General features: G+C 45.0%; 1 protein-coding gene across 1 annotated transcript in view; it reads right to left on the bottom strand.

Moving 5' to 3' along the window:
- Positions 1-9,226: 9,226 nt before the first annotated feature.
- Positions 9,227-18,399, bottom strand: part of CS (citrate synthase) — a 46,161-nt gene continuing 36,988 nt past the window's right edge. Inside the window, exons 8-11 of the mRNA XM_088449025.1 lie at positions 12,382-12,511; positions 12,193-12,294; positions 11,904-12,113; positions 9,227-10,806 (exon numbers count right to left, since the gene is read on the bottom strand). Of these exons, the coding sequence (XP_088305151.1) occupies positions 10,636-10,806; positions 11,904-12,113; positions 12,193-12,294; positions 12,382-12,511 (613 nt within the window). The 3' untranslated portion in view covers positions 9,227-10,635. The remainder of the gene's footprint in view (positions 10,807-11,903; positions 12,114-12,192; positions 12,295-12,381; positions 12,512-18,399) is intronic.

Genomic DNA, 18,399 nt, shown 5'->3' with positions numbered 1-18,399 from the left:
TCACCCTGGATTTTAGATCTATGGTATAACAGTTCGATTGGTCCACTTCAGAAGACTGCTACCTGCACACCAGGCCAGATTAAGGACCACATGAACCTGGGGCTGAAAATGATCAAGAGCATATTGTGAGAAACGGGGGAGCTGTTACCAGTGCTGTGTGGGTGTGGCCAGTGCCACAGAAATGAGGTCGGGATGCTAGGGCACGAAATCCCAGCTCCAGAATCCAGACCTCAGACTCCCATTGGTATTAGACTTGGAATTAGGCATTAGGGGGAGGGTTAGGGTTAGGCTGCAGGAAAAATGGTTTAAGGGTTAGGGTACCTGCATTTTGACCGCCGGGATACCATACCCAACCTGTTCCACATGGGCATGTACACCAGCCTACTGCACACTATCAGCCCCATTGTCTCCCTATACAGATCAAGCCTAATTTTGTGAGGAAATACAATTTTAATACTTGTTTTTCATGGCCAGCTGGGTGGCTGATTATCATCATACTGTCAAGATGATGGGCCTATTTTAATGTGGAGCCCTGGAGTCCCATCAGCCCCATTATTAATCTGGCCCTGCCTGCAGTGTGTCTAGTTCCCCATCTCCTCTCCACTCCTCAACATCCTCCCAACATCTAGAATGCCCCCATTAGATCTTATGACCTAAATAAAGTGTGTCTGGTTCCCCATCTCCTCTCCACTCCGCAACACCCTCCCAACATCTAGAATGCCCCCATTAGATCTTATGACCTAAATTCCCCAACACGCACTTTTAGCAAATATATAAAATACCATTGTAAATATAATCTGCAGCACCCGTGTGTGATAAGGACATTGCAGAGTTTAACAAAGTTGCCATAAAGCCACAAATGTCAAACATCATGAAATCAAAAAATGCTTTATCTAATGACAGCTACCTATGTGATGTGGATGTAGTCGGGATCTCTGCGGTCAGAACGCTTGCAGCGGGATCCCGACGGGTCAGAATGCTGACATCTTGTAACGGTAAGTATGAAGGTTGGGCTGCAGGAGAGGGGGGTTAGACTGGATAAGGGGATAGGGGTTATCCTTAAAAATGCTTTCCGAAATTTCAGAGCTTAGTAAATCGGACTGCATAGCGAGGTCCATCCAAGGTTATTCCTGGTGATCCTTAATATCTGTGGGTACCCCGCACAAATATTGATAAATAGGCGCCTATGTGATCTGATTTTCTTCGCGCCTAAATTTGCATTGTGAAAATTAATATTTTCACACATTTACCATGTCTCTTGCCAGGACACGGGCTCCGGTAAGCATCCTGGTGAATAGCTGTAACCAGAATGACAGTTTCCTGGTTCAGGTCCCCCGCAGCCAATGTACACATGCGGCCATCTGCAGATAACGTTAGGTATCTGTGCTAAGCTGCATAGCAGCCCCCATGAGGATTGTATTTGAGGTCAGAAATGGAGGGACTGTGGCATATATTGGAGCTATCTGTTGTGATCCCTCCAGGGTACATCTGGGGAATCCTTAATATTAGCAGGTACCATCCAAAAACAGCCATTTTTGGGGATATCCTGCAAATATTAATAAATATGCCCCATAATCTCTGCTAAGACTATTCAGCTGCAGTCGTGTTACTTCCAGCTCATCCGATGCCATGTAGTAGTTTCCTGAAAGTTCACCTACGCGGGAGCCTACCAGAGAACTGCGTGGCAGCTGCAATAATACATTTGGTAGCAGCATATTTGCCCTAGAACCTGAAACCATTAATACAGCCACAATGATTCTCTCTGTTATTGGTGTCCTCCCATTCTCCACAGTTCTCCAGCATATGGAGGAACTTTGTCATGATATAGGGGATGTAACAGATGTAAAAATGGTGGAGATGACGACAGATCTAATGCATGTTATAAAACAATATTTTATTTATTTTAATTTATTTAATTTATAGAGACACAATGTGCCTAGTGATATAAATAGCTATTATAAAAACTATTATATCTCCTTTCTGGTAATAGGATCCAAGTTTGTCTGGTGGTAGGTATGTATATATTTACGGAAAGGTAACCCCCTCAAAGGGCACACCTACCACCCAGACAAACTTGGATCCTCCCATATCGGACTTAGTCATCAGATATATTTTATCAGATTATTTATTATACTCCTATTACCAGAAAGGAGATATAAATAGCTATTATAAAAACTATTATATCACTAGACACATTGGTACATTGTGTCTCTATAAATTAAATAAATAAAATATTGTTTTATAACATCCATTAGATCTGTCGTCATCTCCACAATTTTTACATCTGTTACATCCCCTATATCATGACAAGGTGAGCGCATGGTACAATATCTATTTTTATCTATATAACTCTTTTGGAGACAGGACATCCCCAGTACTAAGCTGCTCCCTAAAACAATAAATATCTTGTTGAGCGCTGTTCACATTTTCCACTTCTGAAGATATGGAGGAACCTGCTTGGGCAACATTTTGTGTCTAGTTAAAGCAAAGCTGGCCGTTTCACATATTGCTCTTCTATTGACTGCCTATCACCTAAAGATGGACAAGAAGTCTGCAATTGCTTATTTAAACGTGGGGGAGACCATTTCGGAAGGTACCTCGTGTGTTTACATAAGCAATTGGAGTTCTTGTTTTGACTTTAATGGCGTTGAGCCAGAATTGCAAGGTCCAATAGTAGTAATAAAGTTTAATTTTTAGAAAGAATTAACAAACTAGGTCATAAGACCTATAAGCAAAGTTGTCCTACATCAGGAACATTCACTAAGGAAAGCAGAAGTTTGAACCACACAGACTAATTTTTTTTTTTTTTTTTAATAATAATATACACAATAGCTTAAGATGCACCAACCATTAGGGAACATTTTCTTGAATTTGAGAAACAAGTTTATTAATTGTAAAAATAGAAAGTTATTGCAAATATCTGGAACATGAGCCTCTAGCATCAGAATACCATATCATGTATTGGCTTTTGGTGAAATTAAATTTAATTTGTTCAATGATCACCGTTTATTGGCTGTTAAATACCAAATATTATTATTGTGCAGTTCTGATAAACTATCATAGTTCACGCTTTTGCACAAAATACAATAGGATTAGAACTACATTATATAATAAGTCTTGCCAATTAATTACTGTTTTGATGTATAAATTATACATCATGTTTCCATATACAAGTACTGGGATTAATATTAGGCAATTAACCTCTGAGTTTGCACATTTAACTCTATTCCCTGCTAAGTGCCCAGGAGGGAGCAATAAATACACTCAATCTATACTTACAACTAAATATTTGTATTGGTCTATGGTTGCTATTCCTCATTACAATGTCACTAGCGTTTTGTAAGTTCTTAGATATTTCTGTCCGCAGACATTAGAGACCTCCGATTCTTTCATGCAAAAATTTTCGGTATGTATAGCCACCATCCTTTTCTTTCAGAGACTTGTACATGTATTTATTCAACTATAAACGCTTATTCAGAATCTACAATCTAAAAGCGAAAATTTGTCCTTCTGTCTTTCTATACAAATCCAGTTTACAAGCCAAGATCGTGAAATTTATATGAGTGTATTAAAACACGGCGGAGGCAACGAAAATTTTTTTTAAATCAAAATTAATTACTGTGCATTTTTAATGAATTAAAAAACACAATTTTTGCGTACCATTTGCCCTCTACAGGTGAGGTACGGAATTAGAAAAGGAGATAGCTTATCTACTATTTTTTCTTTTCTATCTCTACTATCTACAAGCCACAGTTTACAAGCCAAGATCTCTCATGGTTCTACATCTAAAACACATAAAGAATAATAAAAGCATTGTCCTGTTTGGTTTATTGTTAGATGCAGATTTGGACACCATTCTTCTTTGGGCCATCTGCAAGGTCAATAATAAAAATATTAAAATGTTATTTTTGTTTCATTTCATAATTTGATTTTATAACATGCATTTTGCTACATACTAAGAAATTATGGAATTTTATTCTGTAGCATATAATCTAAGTCTCTGAACATCATTTACTATGGCTCTTGCATGGAGATTAGTCCCTTTTAAATGCTGTATGAATTTATAACCACTATTGATATTAAACCAGGCTTATTATGAGTCTGAATATGGTAAAAATTGCTATCTGCATCCATGAGGAGAGATCCACCTGATTTAGAATCAGGCCCATAAAGATGGCAACAATACTGGGATGCAAAAATGCAGCTCTGCAGCACAAATTTTTATTTATACTTGCTCATGCATGAGCTTATACAACTTTATGGTGTCAACCGTGGCGACCAAACTTTTTTGTCTACCTCCTTGGTTGCTGGAACGCACAGAGGCTACTTCCGGTTCATTCCTTTGTCAGCCCCTGAAGGGTAAAACCGATTGGCCGAATCTTAGACATCGTGGAGACCCTGAATGCCGGAAACAGCTGCACAAGGAACTGGAAGTAGTTGCTGTGCATTTCATAGTGCGATCCAGCAACCAGGAAGTACACAGTCATCCTGGTATTAGAGCAACAGAAGCTCTTGGCCGTGTTTACACTGTACATCCGACAAATTTTGAATGCTTCTATCCCCGAAGTTTGCTTTGGGGAAGTTTGTCACACTTTTCATGAGGCCTGCCTAAGGAGAGGTTGAGGATGATGTGTAAACGCCGGGTACTCCAGCTAGTATTATAATACATGTACAATTTGGCCATATGTTGGGCCCAATTCAAAGTTGTACAATATTACATTTGCAGATGTGATCGCGCTCACATTTATATGTAATGCCTGCTAACAGATTCCCAGCCTGACAGTGTGCGACATACTGAGCAAATGCTGCTGCACCCACTTCCTCATGTGTGCAGGTCCTTCGGGGGTTGAGAACAAACCACCGTCTACATATCATCAGCCGCACATCAACTCCTGGAGTGCAGGTTAAGGGTCAACTTTCTCTCTAAAAAGGCCTTTGAGACAGTGATTCTGCAATTGGGAATGTAGCTGCGAGCACAGACATACGCATGGACCTGCCTCCTTTTGCGAACATTTTTTGGCCACTTCCCGACTCCATCCAGGAACAGCCATGAATTGGATACGATCATGTAGACATTGCGAATGTTGTATAAAGCTACAGCTCACGCAAGCAGTGAGGCTTCCCTCAGCGAGTGTTATTCAACTGCGTGAACATCAGCATAGCGTACAGCTCTGAATCAAGCCCTATGTGCTTGAGCGTAGATGGGGGATTTCCACCTGTATTCAGTGTCATAATTATGCAGCCATACCACCCTGTATAGCTGCTTGTGAAAGTAGCCATCATCAGCACCCATTTGCACCAGTTCTGTCCCTTGTGCAATGGATCCATCTGAAAATGGTGTATCCCTGCTAAGATCGCTTCTGAAGAGCTCGCAATTCCAACGGCACACTTATGCTAAGTGCGAACACACTGTTGCCACCCATATACACCCATTTGTCAGCAAGTGGAGTTCAACCTAACCTGTATGAGATTGGTAACAGGCTGCAGATACACATCTCTACACCCCAGGCGCCCTTATAGGCAATTGCAGTGCAAAAACTTCAGATGCAACTGTTCTGCACATGACTGAATGCCAGACCACAGAATAAGATCTAGAAGGAAATCGCCACTGTAGTCCTGCCTGTTCAGCAAAGGAATCTATTTTCCATGCTAAGGCAGCTGGCAATATAGAAGCCATATAGCCTACGTTTACGGTGAGATCTGCTTACAGTGTCCCACTGTACATGCATCTTTGTAAATACTTTCATTGTATGGAAGCTCAGTGAAGAATACTTTGATTTTTACTGTTCTAACCCTGAAGCCATTGCTCCAACTCCATTTCTGACTACTTGGCCTGGATCACCCTTTACCTATATTTCTTCAGACGACATTTGGGTGCCTCCTGCCATGGAGCCAGCTTGCATAAAGGGAACAGTATTCAGTTTTCAGCTATGTGTCCGATGAAAAGTCTCTTCAAGTTATGTCAAACATTGAAAAAAAAAACAAAAAAAAAAAACAATGTAGATCTGTTACTTACTGCCCAAGTCCCCCTTAGTCTTCTCATCAGTCCCTTTCACTGTGGCTTCTCACTATTACAATGACCTCAGATTTAACCCTCGTGTTTTGATCCAAATTTGAAATGTAATGATCTGAAAACAAATGTTTCCTCTTGCCAAGGTATTCTTGCCTCACAGACATTATGCCTCGCCAAGACCTGCTGGAATTAAAACTTACCCATCAGACCCATATAGAAAATGTAATTGTGCAGCTTGTACAAAGTATCAGGAAAACCCAGGTGCCTGCTAAGACTGCTATCATTAGATGGATTATCTCTTGCATCACCAAGGCTTGCAATATTCAGTGTGCCAACTTAAAGGCACAGTCATCCCCAGCAATCACTACCCCTTAAGGTGTTTATCCACTTGCCGATAGAGGAACGACAGTACGATTACAACATTGTAATCGTACAGTCGTTCCTCATCCCCTGTAGTGCCTACACTGAACGATATGTCGGTCAGTGTAGGCTCCCTCCCTCATCCCCGAACATGCACAATCTGTCATTATCGGCAGATTGACCAGCATGTTCAGGCAATGATTGATGGTGAAAACTACCAGTGGGAGCACGCATCGCTGGTCGTTTGACACTTTAATGAATGATTTGTGAACGAATAATGAGCGATAATGATTTCCTAATCGCTCATTTTAATCTCCTAGTGCAGTGGTCAGGGAACAGGGGTAAGTTACCCCACATGGAGTAAAAATAAAATTCCTGGGGGTAATGGATGGACAGCCGGGCATGCATATGAATCATTCTATAATATAGAATGATTCATATGCATTCCCGGCTGTGCCGCAGGGAGGCTCTAAGCCGGACGCCTGCTGAGATGTTATTACCAGCGGGCGCCCAGCTCCTTCCCTGCAGCGCAGCGTTAGCCGGAGTTCTCTTCTGAACTCCAGCTTCCGGCTCTCTCCATGTGCACTATGGGAGAGACGTCATGACGTCTCTCCCATAGTTCCGAGGAGCAGCCGGGCGGACAGGAAGGCGGCAGATGCAGGAGCGGGTATTAAGGCAAGTGTGGGTTGTTTTTTTTTGTACAAGTGGCACTACAGGGGCACTACTATATGATTTCCTTCCTTTCAAATCAAGTGGGTAACGTTGGCGTATCGAAATATATTTTGGGGTAAAAGGTAAAAAAAAAAAAGTTCCCTGACCCCTGTCCTAGTGGATACGCACCTTTAGTCAGCCTAGACTCTTTAAGGACCAGAGAACATCTAAAATGGCAGAATATTGGTCCATGTTTGTTAGGCACGTAAAAAAAATCTGGAGATTGATATTTATTAGGCTAAGATTTGTTAATAAGCCTAAAGAAGTGTGTTCTAAATCAGAAAAATACACCAATAAACCAAACTGTTATATGCCATCATTTAGCACCACATACTGCAGTATATGCTACCATTATAGCCTCAAATGCTTAAAACGATAGAAATCCCCTCCCCCCAGGCCTAATGATCTGCACATCGCTCTTTGGAAATCGGCACTAACCTTGGAGGAGTGCAATCCAGGACTGCTGTGGGTTTCATATTACTAGAGGTTGCATCTCCAACTGAAATATGATTGTATTACTAAACTACAACCTTCGCTGAAAGCCATCACTGTACTAGTAACCTCCTCAGGGGGTTTCATAATGCTGAGGAGAAAGTGGGGTCCTTTAATGCTGCCAATGTTTATGACTACATGGGATATTTCAAGTTTCTACACTTGGTGAGACTAGTATACTCAGCTCCCAAAGTCTGAGTATGTTTTAATGATTAAGTGCCATGCCCTATCATTCAGGTGAACATTATTTCTCTAGCAAATTAACCACTTGCATGTTTAAGCAGACCAGATCCAAATCATACATGGGCTCCCAGCAGGCTGCAATACTGACACTATTGTACTTGCTTGCAGATGCAGAAAACTTCCTTAATGGGTTGTTGCAAGTTGTCAATGACTTTTGTAATTTCCCTGGTTTTAAGTTTAACTTGTCCAATAAAATATATTTTCTAGTAGATGGAACCTCACCTCTGCAAAATAGAGCTCTCTTGCCTTCTGACATAACACAACAGTGTCACCTTGCACTATGAAGTGAAGTGGAGGATTGCTTTGGGCCATATTGTAATAAACACCTGTAATACCACCTAAACAATCAGTGGCTTTGTGTCATTTAGTCATGAAACATTGTTTAAGAATATTAAATGTAATTTTCTTTAATACATTTTTTTTTTTTTTTTTTAAAGACCACCACAAGAATGTCAGCTTGGGGGACTAGTGGATAAAGATGTAATCAAACCACTTTAATTTTGTATATAATTGCTGTATCTTCTAAAGCTGGAAGCTTGCCATGTTGTGTAACCTTTACACTAATATTTCTACAAGAAACTTCTCTGGATGCATCTTTCTATCCCTTGACCTCATTCGCTGCAGGGAGACATACATTTACACTCCAATAAAATGGTGTATGCCACTTCATAATGGAGACGTTATTTGCTAAATCAAATACAATTGGTGTTTCACTGGAATTGAAGTAAGCCAGTTTTTCCTACTAGAGAGGATATTACGCATCCAAAGCTTTCAAGCTAAAGTTGTTCCACTCCTGTTCTCATGGTTATAATAAGAGTATTCTGCATGATGCCCAAGTACTATGGCAGCAGGTGTGCCACATAAATGCTAAACGCCAGTGTACAGGGCATTGTCTGCTTCCTCAAACACATTGGTCCCAATTACCCGATTCAGCCTGCAGGGCATAATCAATTGGCCGCAAAATGTTTACAATTCTCGCACCATAAGGTTTTTGCTATTCAATCAGGCATGGGAATTTCAATAAAAGCAGTTTATCTATCTCATGGCTAATGATTTTCCACAATTTTGAACATGCCTAAAGACATATATTGGGGTTAGGCACCCCCCCGGGAGTGTTAAGTTCAGGGTGAGGGGAGGATTAGGGTACTAACCTTCAGCTGTCAGGATTTCGACCCACCGGACTGCAGTTGTCGGTATTTGATCCGGCGGCTAAACAGCCGCCGGCATTACATACCAATTCCACTGATGGAACATTTTCTTACAGTTTCCAATAACATATAGCTCTATGGCACCTGCCAGACAATAAGATTAATTACTACAGAAATCCTAAAGCAGGGTCCTATGCGGTCAATATATAAAAGAGCACACAAGGATATGTATTTACTGAACATTATTAAGATGACAATGTTGTAGTTGATAAAAACATTTATTTTGCATTTATACAGAACAACCTTAGGTCTATTGTGAACCTGAACATCCATCCTATTTTGCACAGCCTTTGCTTGCAGGTTCCGCCTGCACAGACGAGGGGGGCAGGAAGTATCACACACAGAGGTTGGTGAAGGAGTGTATTATATAGCCAAGTCTTATTGATTCCCTTTCATTCTGTTTGCTTATGGGCGAGTATCAGTGCTGCCGAGGAAGATGGCTTTAACAGACTAGTTATGCAAGGTTTAGGACAGCCCTAACCAGGTTATCAGTAAGTATCTGAAGGAGATGGGTACAGCTAGAATAAATGCCAGCTTGCTTCCTTAATATAGAAATGAACCCGTAAAATGGACATCTTTTACACCATTATCTTTCATGTAAAAAAATAGCAACAGTGAAGGATCAATTACATTAGCCTGCATAAAGCAGACAGCAGTTGTAAACCCAGCCTTCTGATGTGGGTAACTAGTGTAAGTGTTTCAGCAGCGTACGCAATAGCTAGTTATCTCTGGGTATTGCTGACCACATGTTGTTGGGAATATGTCAAGGAAGGAAAGGAAATAAATGCTTTTAATAGACCAGAATAAATGACTAGCCTGACACCTGTACCATGTCCGCCAGAGTTATTTTACCTTTTATCACACCAAAAAAAAAAAGATGATGATCATTTTTGTTCACACATTCATGACCTGAACAAGTTGGGATGAATATATACATAAAAAAAACAACAAAAAAACAGCAAATAAAAAACCTTCAATTAAGAGAGTGTCAACCGGGAGTAAAAGCTGGGTACGCACACAGCTGGGGTCACTGCAGGACTTGTCCTCTAATCAGATGGGAACATTTCTCTGCATTATAAAAGCAATAAAAAGGGTCCTAAACAAGCAAACAGCAGGGAGCCAGAATTGGCCATTACAAATAAGCATTAACTCCTCCCACTATATTAACCAGGTGTACCAGAGACAGACCATTTCATAGGACTATTGCATTGGCTGCTGCTTTTTCACAGTGTAATAGGACCACAGAAAATCGGCATTTTGTGACACACGTTGGGCAGGCTATACAACTCCATACATGGTGTATAAATAACTAAAACGGAGGGTACAGTTAACTACTTAATAGTTGCTGATTGACAAGTCTGATCCCTATTGGCAGCGTATGAACCCTTTCTTGATGGAGAACTGTATCTAGAACTCTCCAGCAGGAAAGGGAAATCAACAAAGTATGTTGTAAAGATGACGGGTTTCAGTATAAATAACCAGAAGTGTTTTCCTGTCAGCGGTCAGAAGATGATAGGGTGCAAAGCAGTCTGTGGAAACGAAAGGTGTACTGTCTTTTAATTGGCCTGTCACCCAGATTGGTGCAGCCCTTGTTCTTCCATTCTTATATTAACCCGACTTTGATCCGACCAATTGCATAAGGCCTTCTGTGCTCATGGATTTAGGCCTCTCCAGAGGGAACCCAAGTGCTCGGCTCCAGATGAGCTGGGCTAGAACACCCAGCGCTCGTGACACGCCAAAGAGGACTGTGTAGTAATTCATCTCGTGCATGCCATAATACTGCAGAACAAAAACGGAAAGATTAACTGAAGTGTCAATTTACAAATCAGCAGTGTCTGACTTCCAGTAAGTGGCAGACATATACAGAAAACCAGTCTTCTAGGGAGTAATAGTCTTTACTTGAATGTACTAGATCATGGTGATCAATGGATTAGAGGCATTATTACAGCACTAAAATATTAAAGAAAATTAGCACTTCAAATTAGTGTCTTACATGGGAGGATACAATAGGTTTAATTAGAAGGCAAGAGGTCTTTCTTACAGATGGCATTCTAAGGTAAACGCACAGTGGGGTGAATGGTGCTTTGCTCTCTTTGTGACCTTTCCTGCATTTGAAAAAGCTTTAGTAAATCACAAACTATGCTAGCCAAATATGCCACTTTATTCTCAGTGCTCACAGCAATAAGAGGGGTACGTGTAGACAAGACAACCATATGAACTTCTGATAATGAAATGTACGGGCTGACTTTGGAAGTTTGTAGAACGGTACACATATGACATGGGTGATTTAGCATCTGCCCACAATACATTTTCCTGCAGTAACTATTTATTTTTCCTTTTTAAAACAGTACTTAACAATATGTTCAAATAAAACTAATAAGGTATTTTTACAAATGGCATGAAAATAAGCAACAAGCTGTGATGACTGTTTTGTCAATCTCTGAAGGTGCATTCGGGAGACAACGTCACAGGTACATTCTATGTCATCAGTATGTATTATAACTTGCAGAGAAAGTTACTGAAATATGAGGTCTACTTGCTTTGTGATGCATGAACAGTTTCTTCCTAAACCGCGTTCTCCCCACTAGTTACGTGCGAAAAGTTTCTTCCTAAACAGAGTTCTCCCCACTAGTTACGTGGAAATGTAAATCATTCTACAATATTTGGATGGTAAAGTTTCTAAACTGGAAAATATTTCCTAGGCTTTTGTATAGTGACAATTCTTGCAAAATATATGAAACTGAATAAGTTCCAATTCTTACAGTACAGCAATACCCTACCTATACCATGTTGTGAGATAAAGATCATCATTTCAGTCTTTGACAGACCAAGCCTATTATCATAGGAGTAACAGTATTCTGGGATGTTTCCCCTACCTGTAGGAGGACCCCACTATGAGCATCCACATTGGGCCAGGGGTTCTTCGCTTTGCCCTGCTCCAGTAACACGTTGGGTACAATCTTGTAAAGTTGAGCTACCAACTTGAACAGAGGATCATTAGGAAGATGTTTCAGGGCAAACTCCCTCTGGCACATGTAGCGAGGATCAGTCTTTCTCAGCACAGCGTGACCATACCCAGGTACCACCTAGTATGAAGGGTTTTAAAAAGTGGACAATTAGATACAAATATGGCAACACAGTAAAAAAGTGATAGGTTGTACATACCCTGCCAGAATTCAGAGTGTTCCAGATGTAGTCTTTTAGCTGCTCATCTGATACTTCCCCACCTAGATCCTTCTGTAGGCTTGTCAGCCATACTAGCACTTCCTATAAATACACAGACAAAGCATGACTAGACTGACAAAGCTACTGAAGCAATGCAGATTGGTGTAAACGTTGGCGTTGGAGACATACTTGGTTGGCCAGTCCATGAAGAGGACCTGCTAATCCATTCATAGCAGCAGCAAAGGAGAGGTAAGGATCAGATAGAGCACTCCCGACCAAATGGCTGGTGTGTGCACTGACATTACCGCCTTCGTGGTCACTGGAATTTTAAGAGATGAAAGTTCAGGCAATGATGGAAGGGCCAGGAGAGAGCACATACACATATGAAGCACATTACCTAAATATCCAGTATACGTAAAGCGAAAATGCGGTAGTTATATACAGGCCACAAGTAACAGCCTCTAATAAGCCAGTAAGTATATATAGAATTTATAGTGCACTATTACTTACATATAAATACATTACTTATATAACTGACTATTCCTAATGAACACTAAATAACAGAACTCTGCTTACACAGCCACACAATTATATACAAGATACAGTGTTTAGATCAGTAGAATATACTTAACAAAAATGTATTCTTTAGAGTAAACCCAAAACTGAATCTACTTTTAATCTATCAATAATTAGTGGTTAAACAGATAAATACTTCAAACTAGATTTTCAAAATGCAATAAGAACAAATTTACAAATATACCTAAACTAATATGAGATATGGTAAGAACTTACCCTTGTTATCTCTATTTCTACGAAGTCCATAGGGTTCCACAGGATACCTTGGGGTATAGGTGTGACGTCAGTCATCGGGCACCAAAGAGTTAAGCTTTCAGCCTCCCAGGATGCACTAGATCGCCCTCCTATACCCCGCCCCCGAGCCAAGGCATCTCAGTTAGTTACCAAGCCATAGGCCGGAGGAGGAGAAGGAAGAGAGAACAAAGATCTGGACACATACAAGAATCACATTCTCACCAGAGGGAGACGGAAAACCGGTGACAAGAGCAAAGCCCATCTGCAGCACAGGTGCGACAGGGCAGGAGTCCTGTGGAACCCTATGGACTTCGTAGAAATAGAGATAACAAGGGTAAGTTCTTACCCTATCTGATATTTTCTACTTCAGGGTCCATAGGGTATCCACAGGATACCTTGGGGATGTCCCAAAGCAGTATCCTTTAAGGGTGGGGACGCTCCTGTGCAGAAAGGAGAACCCGCCGCCCGAAGGAAGAAACCTGAGAGGCGAAGGTGTCAAACCTGTAATACCTCACGAAGGTATGGACAGAGGACCACGTAGCAGCCTTGCAGATCTGGACTGCAGAGGCACCACGTCGAGCTGCCCACGAAGGACCCACAGACCTAGTGGAATGAGCCTTCACAGAAGGAGGGACCGGCAGGCCTTCATGAAGATAAGCTTCAGAAATAGCCATACGGATCCAGGCTGCCAAAGTTTGCTTTGAAGCAGGCCAACCCTTTTTACGGAAGCCATAGAGGACAAACAAAGCGTCCGACTTCCTAAACGAAGAAGTGCGGTCAACATAAGTCCTTAAGGCCCGCACAACATCCAAAGAGGCCTCACCCACGGAAAGACCCGGTGAGTTAAAGGCCGGAACAACTATTTCCTCGTTAACATGAAACTGGGAAACAACTTTGGGAAGAAACTCGGGCCGAGTGCGGAGCACTGCCCTGTTTCCATGAAAAACCAAGAAAGGGGGTCTACAAGAAAGAGCCCCTAACTCAGAAACACGTCTGGCCGAAGCAATAGCCAGAAGGAAAACAAACAGTCTTAGCTGTTAGCCATTTAAGATCCACTGAGCCCAGTGGTTCAAACGGCGGTCCTTGGAGAGCCCTCAGGACCACAGCCAAATCCCAAGGCGCCACAGGTGGAACAAAGGGCGGCTGAACGCGGACAACACCTTGCATAAAGGTGCGCACATCCAGGATTGTAGCAATCCTACGGTGAAACCAGACAGACAGGGCTGAAACCTGTACCTTCAAAGAAGCAAGGCGAAGCCCATGATCTAGTCCCGCTTGTAGGAAGGCGAGAATCCGAGACAGACGAAACTCCCGCGGTGCATAACCTCTCGGTCGACACCACTGGAAGAACGTATGCCACACGCGATGGTATATCCTCGCGGAAGACTGTTTCCGAGCTCGCAACATGGTACGCACCACAGAGCTGAAAAACCCCCGGGACCTCAGCATGGCCGTCTCAACAGCCACGCCGTCAAAGACAGCCGAGTCAGGTCCGAGTGAAGACAAGGACCCTGAGACAGAAGGTCCGGTCGTAGCGGCAACCGCAGAGGACTGACCACGGTCAGACCCTGAAAGTCTGAGAACCAGTGCCGTCTGGGCCACGCGGGAGCCATCAACAGGAGCATCCCTCCTTCCTGTTTGAATTTCCGGATAACCCGTGGAAGAAGGGAGACCGGAGGGAACAGGTATGCGAACCGGAACGTCCACCGGACGGACAGAGCATCCACCAGAGACGCCCCTTCGTCTCTTGTGCGAGACCCGTACACCGGCAACTTGTTGTTGTGCCGGGACGCCATGAGGTCGATCTCTGGAAGACCCCACCTGTCCACCAGCAGTTGAAAAACGTCCGGGTGCAGGGACCATTCCCCCGGATGAACGTCCTGGCGACTTAGAAAGTCCGCCTCCCAATTTAGCACTCCCGAGATGAAGACCGCTGATATGGCCGGAAGATTGCGCTCTGCCCAAACCAGGATCCGAGAGACCTCTACGAGAGCCGCCCAACTGCGGGTTCCTCCTTGCCTGTTTATGTAGGCCACGGTGGTAGCGTTGTCCGACTGGACCTGTACCGGGTGACCCTGGAGAAACAGATGTGCCTGCTGGAGAGCATTGAAGACCGCACGGATTTCCAAGATATTTATGGGAAGCTCCGCTTCTGTCGGCGTCCACCTGCCCTGGAACAAGTGTGGACCCAAAACCGCTCCCCAGCCCCGAAGACTGGCGTCCGTTGTCAACAGGACCCAATTTGGAACCCAGAACGGACGTCCCTTGTTGAGGTGCGTCGTCTGTAACCACCAAGCAAGGGACAGGCGAACTTCCGGGGTGAGCACAATCGTCTGGGACTTCAGAGACTGAGGCAGCCCGTTCCACTTGGACAGGATCAGGTGCTGCAGAGGTCTGGAGTGAAACTGGGCGTATTCCACCATGTCGAACACCGACACCATGGAGCCCAGTAACCTCATCGCCGAGTGTAGGGACACTCGGCGGCTGTGCAGACAACTGCGCACCCTTGACTGTAAAGCAGAGATCTTGTCCTCCGTCACGAAGATCCTTTGCTGTCCCGAGTCCAATACGGCTCCAAGATGCAGAATCCTCCGAGACAGGATTAGAGTGGACTTCTGCCAGTTGATTAGCCAGCCGTGCCGTTGCAGCAGTGCAATGGTCAGGTCCAAGTGGCGTAACAGGAGCTCTGGAGATCCTGCCACCAATAACAGGTCGTCCAAGTACGGCAACAAGCGGACTCCCTGCAGCCGCAGAGAAGCCGCCATGACCGCCATCACCTTGGTGAAAACCCGAGGTGCTGTCGCCAGGCCAAAAGGTAACGCCCGAAACTGGAAGTGGTCGCTGCGGATTGCAAACCTGAGGAACTGTTGATGGCGCAAAAGAATAGGGACATGCAGGTAAGCGTCCTGCATGTCCAATGACACCATGTAGTCCCCAGGTTCCAGCGCCAGAATGATGGACCGTAGGGTCTCCATCCGAAACTTCGGTACCCGCAAAGACTTGTTGAGAGCTTTGAGGTTGAGAATCGGACGATACGACCTATTGGGTTTCTGTACCAAAAAAAGATTTGAATAGAAACCCTGGCCCCTCTGGGAGAATGGAACAGGCACTATACCTCCAGCCTGGAGCATAGTGTGCAATACCTTCCGCAGCTCCGTAGCCTTGTTCCGGTCTGATGGTAGACCCGTGGTGAAGAATCAAGCCGGGGGTCTGTGCCGGAAGGAGAGGGCGTACCAGTGGGAGACCACCTCCAGAACCCAAGTGTCTGTCGTAGTGGTCGACCAACACTGGGCGAACTGCAGCAGGCGGCCTCCCACCCTGGGATCCCCCAAAGGGAGGCCCGGACCGTCAGGCCGCAGGCTTGTCATCTGGCTTGGGGGCCGGACGTCTGGTCCTCCATGTCTGCTTCCGGGGCTTGACCGATTTCTTAGGGCCAGCCTGTCGAGGAAACGACTGTGGTCTGGGCCTGCCCTGGGCCCTAGATGACCGAAAGGACGATGGTCCAGAACCAGAAGGAGCAGCGGCCGACGGGAGACAAGCCGATTTGGCTGCCGCCAGCGTGGCCACAATCTTATCCAGATCCGGACCGAAGAGAACTTCTCCGTTAAACAGCAACGCCTCCAGACCCTTTTTGGAATCTGCGTCCGCCTTCCAGGATCGCAGCCACAAGGTGCGACGAGCAGCTACCGCTGCTGAAGAAATCCTAGACACCAGAGTACTAATGTCTAGGGCCGCCTCGTTGATGTAGGTGGCCGAATCACGGAGATTGCCAATCAACTCTGCCTGTTCGGCCGGACAGTCGGAATCAAAAGAAGCCTCTAATGAATCCGCCCAGCGCTCCATCGCTCTGGCAACCCAGCAAATGGCCATAGCCGGCCGTGCTGCCCCCCCCCCGCAAGGGAATAAGCGGACTTCAGGCAGATCTCCACCTTGCGGTCCGTAGCATCCTTAAGGGAGGACATGGATGGCATCGGCAATGTGGCACTACGGACAAGACGGGTCACGTGAGAATCCACCTGTGGAGGGGATTCCCACTTTGCTAAATAATTATCCGCGAACGGATAAGCCACCGCCAGGCGTCTCTGCGGCTGGTAACTTTTGCCAGGTTGTTTCCACGCCTCCTCTAAATGGTCCACCAACTGACCCGAAAGAGGAAAGACTGTGGCATCGCCCTTCACATCTTTGAAAAAGGCATACTTAGATTTAGCCGCTGGGGGAACTTCGTCCTCAATCACCAAGGCTGTGCGGACTGCCCGAATAAGTCCAGGAATATATACCTTGGACTTAGCGTCAGCGTCCTTAGTATGGAGAGGTTCCTGATCGTAAGGATCCAGAATCTCCCCATCATCAGACGTCCCCTCGTCATCCTCATAAGGAGCCGACAGAGACGCCACCGGCCGTTTATGCGGCAGCATCACAGACTCCCCTTGCAACACATCCGACAAGTGCTGTACAGAACTCGTCAGGGAGTTAACCCACGCTGGCTCCTGAGAAACCGGGAGCGGGGAAATAGGGAGACTGTGGGGTACCACCAATTGTCGTGGGAAACCCTGCATGGGTGACGACACCACTGACTGCTGGGACAAACCCATCGGTGTAAACGCGGGCTGCGGAGCTAACTGGCCCACTAAGGCTGTAAGCGCTTGAGCGAAACAAGCCCAGGGCGGTTCCTGTACCGATGCAGTACCCGTAAGAGGCCGCGCCATAGACAAACACTGCCGGCAGAGGCCCTCCGCGCTACCCTCCCCTTCCGCTAACAGTACTTTACACGTAGTACACTGTAGCCGGAGGGGAAAATCACTTTCAGACATGATGGCACCATGTATGTGACCCCTCTCACCAATTATATATTTAAGAGGCGAGAGACCACCCTGCAGCACCGCACCGCAAGGGCTTAGCAGAAAAAACAGGGACAGTATAAAGCTGACAGTTTAGAAAAAAAGTTACAGGCAGCAGCGCTAGCACAGTCACATACAATGCAGAGAAATAACAATTCCTGCACTAACAGCGCTGATCACTCAACTACACAGACACAGGGCCTGGTAGGACACAGCGCTGCATACACAGACCTGACCACAGCGGAGGAGAGGTATGCGGGGGGACCCAGACCACGATGCTTCCAATGCAGGCTTCCAGCAGCGTTCACCATGCTTCAGAAAAGATGGCCACCGAGGAGCAGAGAGAAGGCTGGCCTGGGGGAGGAGCGCTGACACAGGGCCAGTCAGCACAGCGCAGAGAGGGCTGTGTGCAGCGGGGGAGGTGCCGGCTGTGAGACAGGGAAGGCGCGCTCCCCTGGCATGCATTTAACCCCTGGGACGCCGCAGCGCTACCGCTCTGCTGCGGTCCGCTGTCCCAGGGGGTAGTGGAAGCGCAGTTTGGTCGCCTGGCTCCACGCTG

The sequence above is a fragment of the Taudactylus pleione genome, unplaced genomic scaffold, assembly GCF_031769625.1.
Source record: "Taudactylus pleione unplaced genomic scaffold, aTauple2 ptg000005l, whole genome shotgun sequence".
NCBI lineage: Eukaryota > Metazoa > Chordata > Amphibia > Anura > Myobatrachidae > Taudactylus > Taudactylus pleione.
The sequence above is the reverse complement of the archived record's forward strand: the minus strand, read 5'-3'. Positions and strand labels throughout refer to the sequence as shown.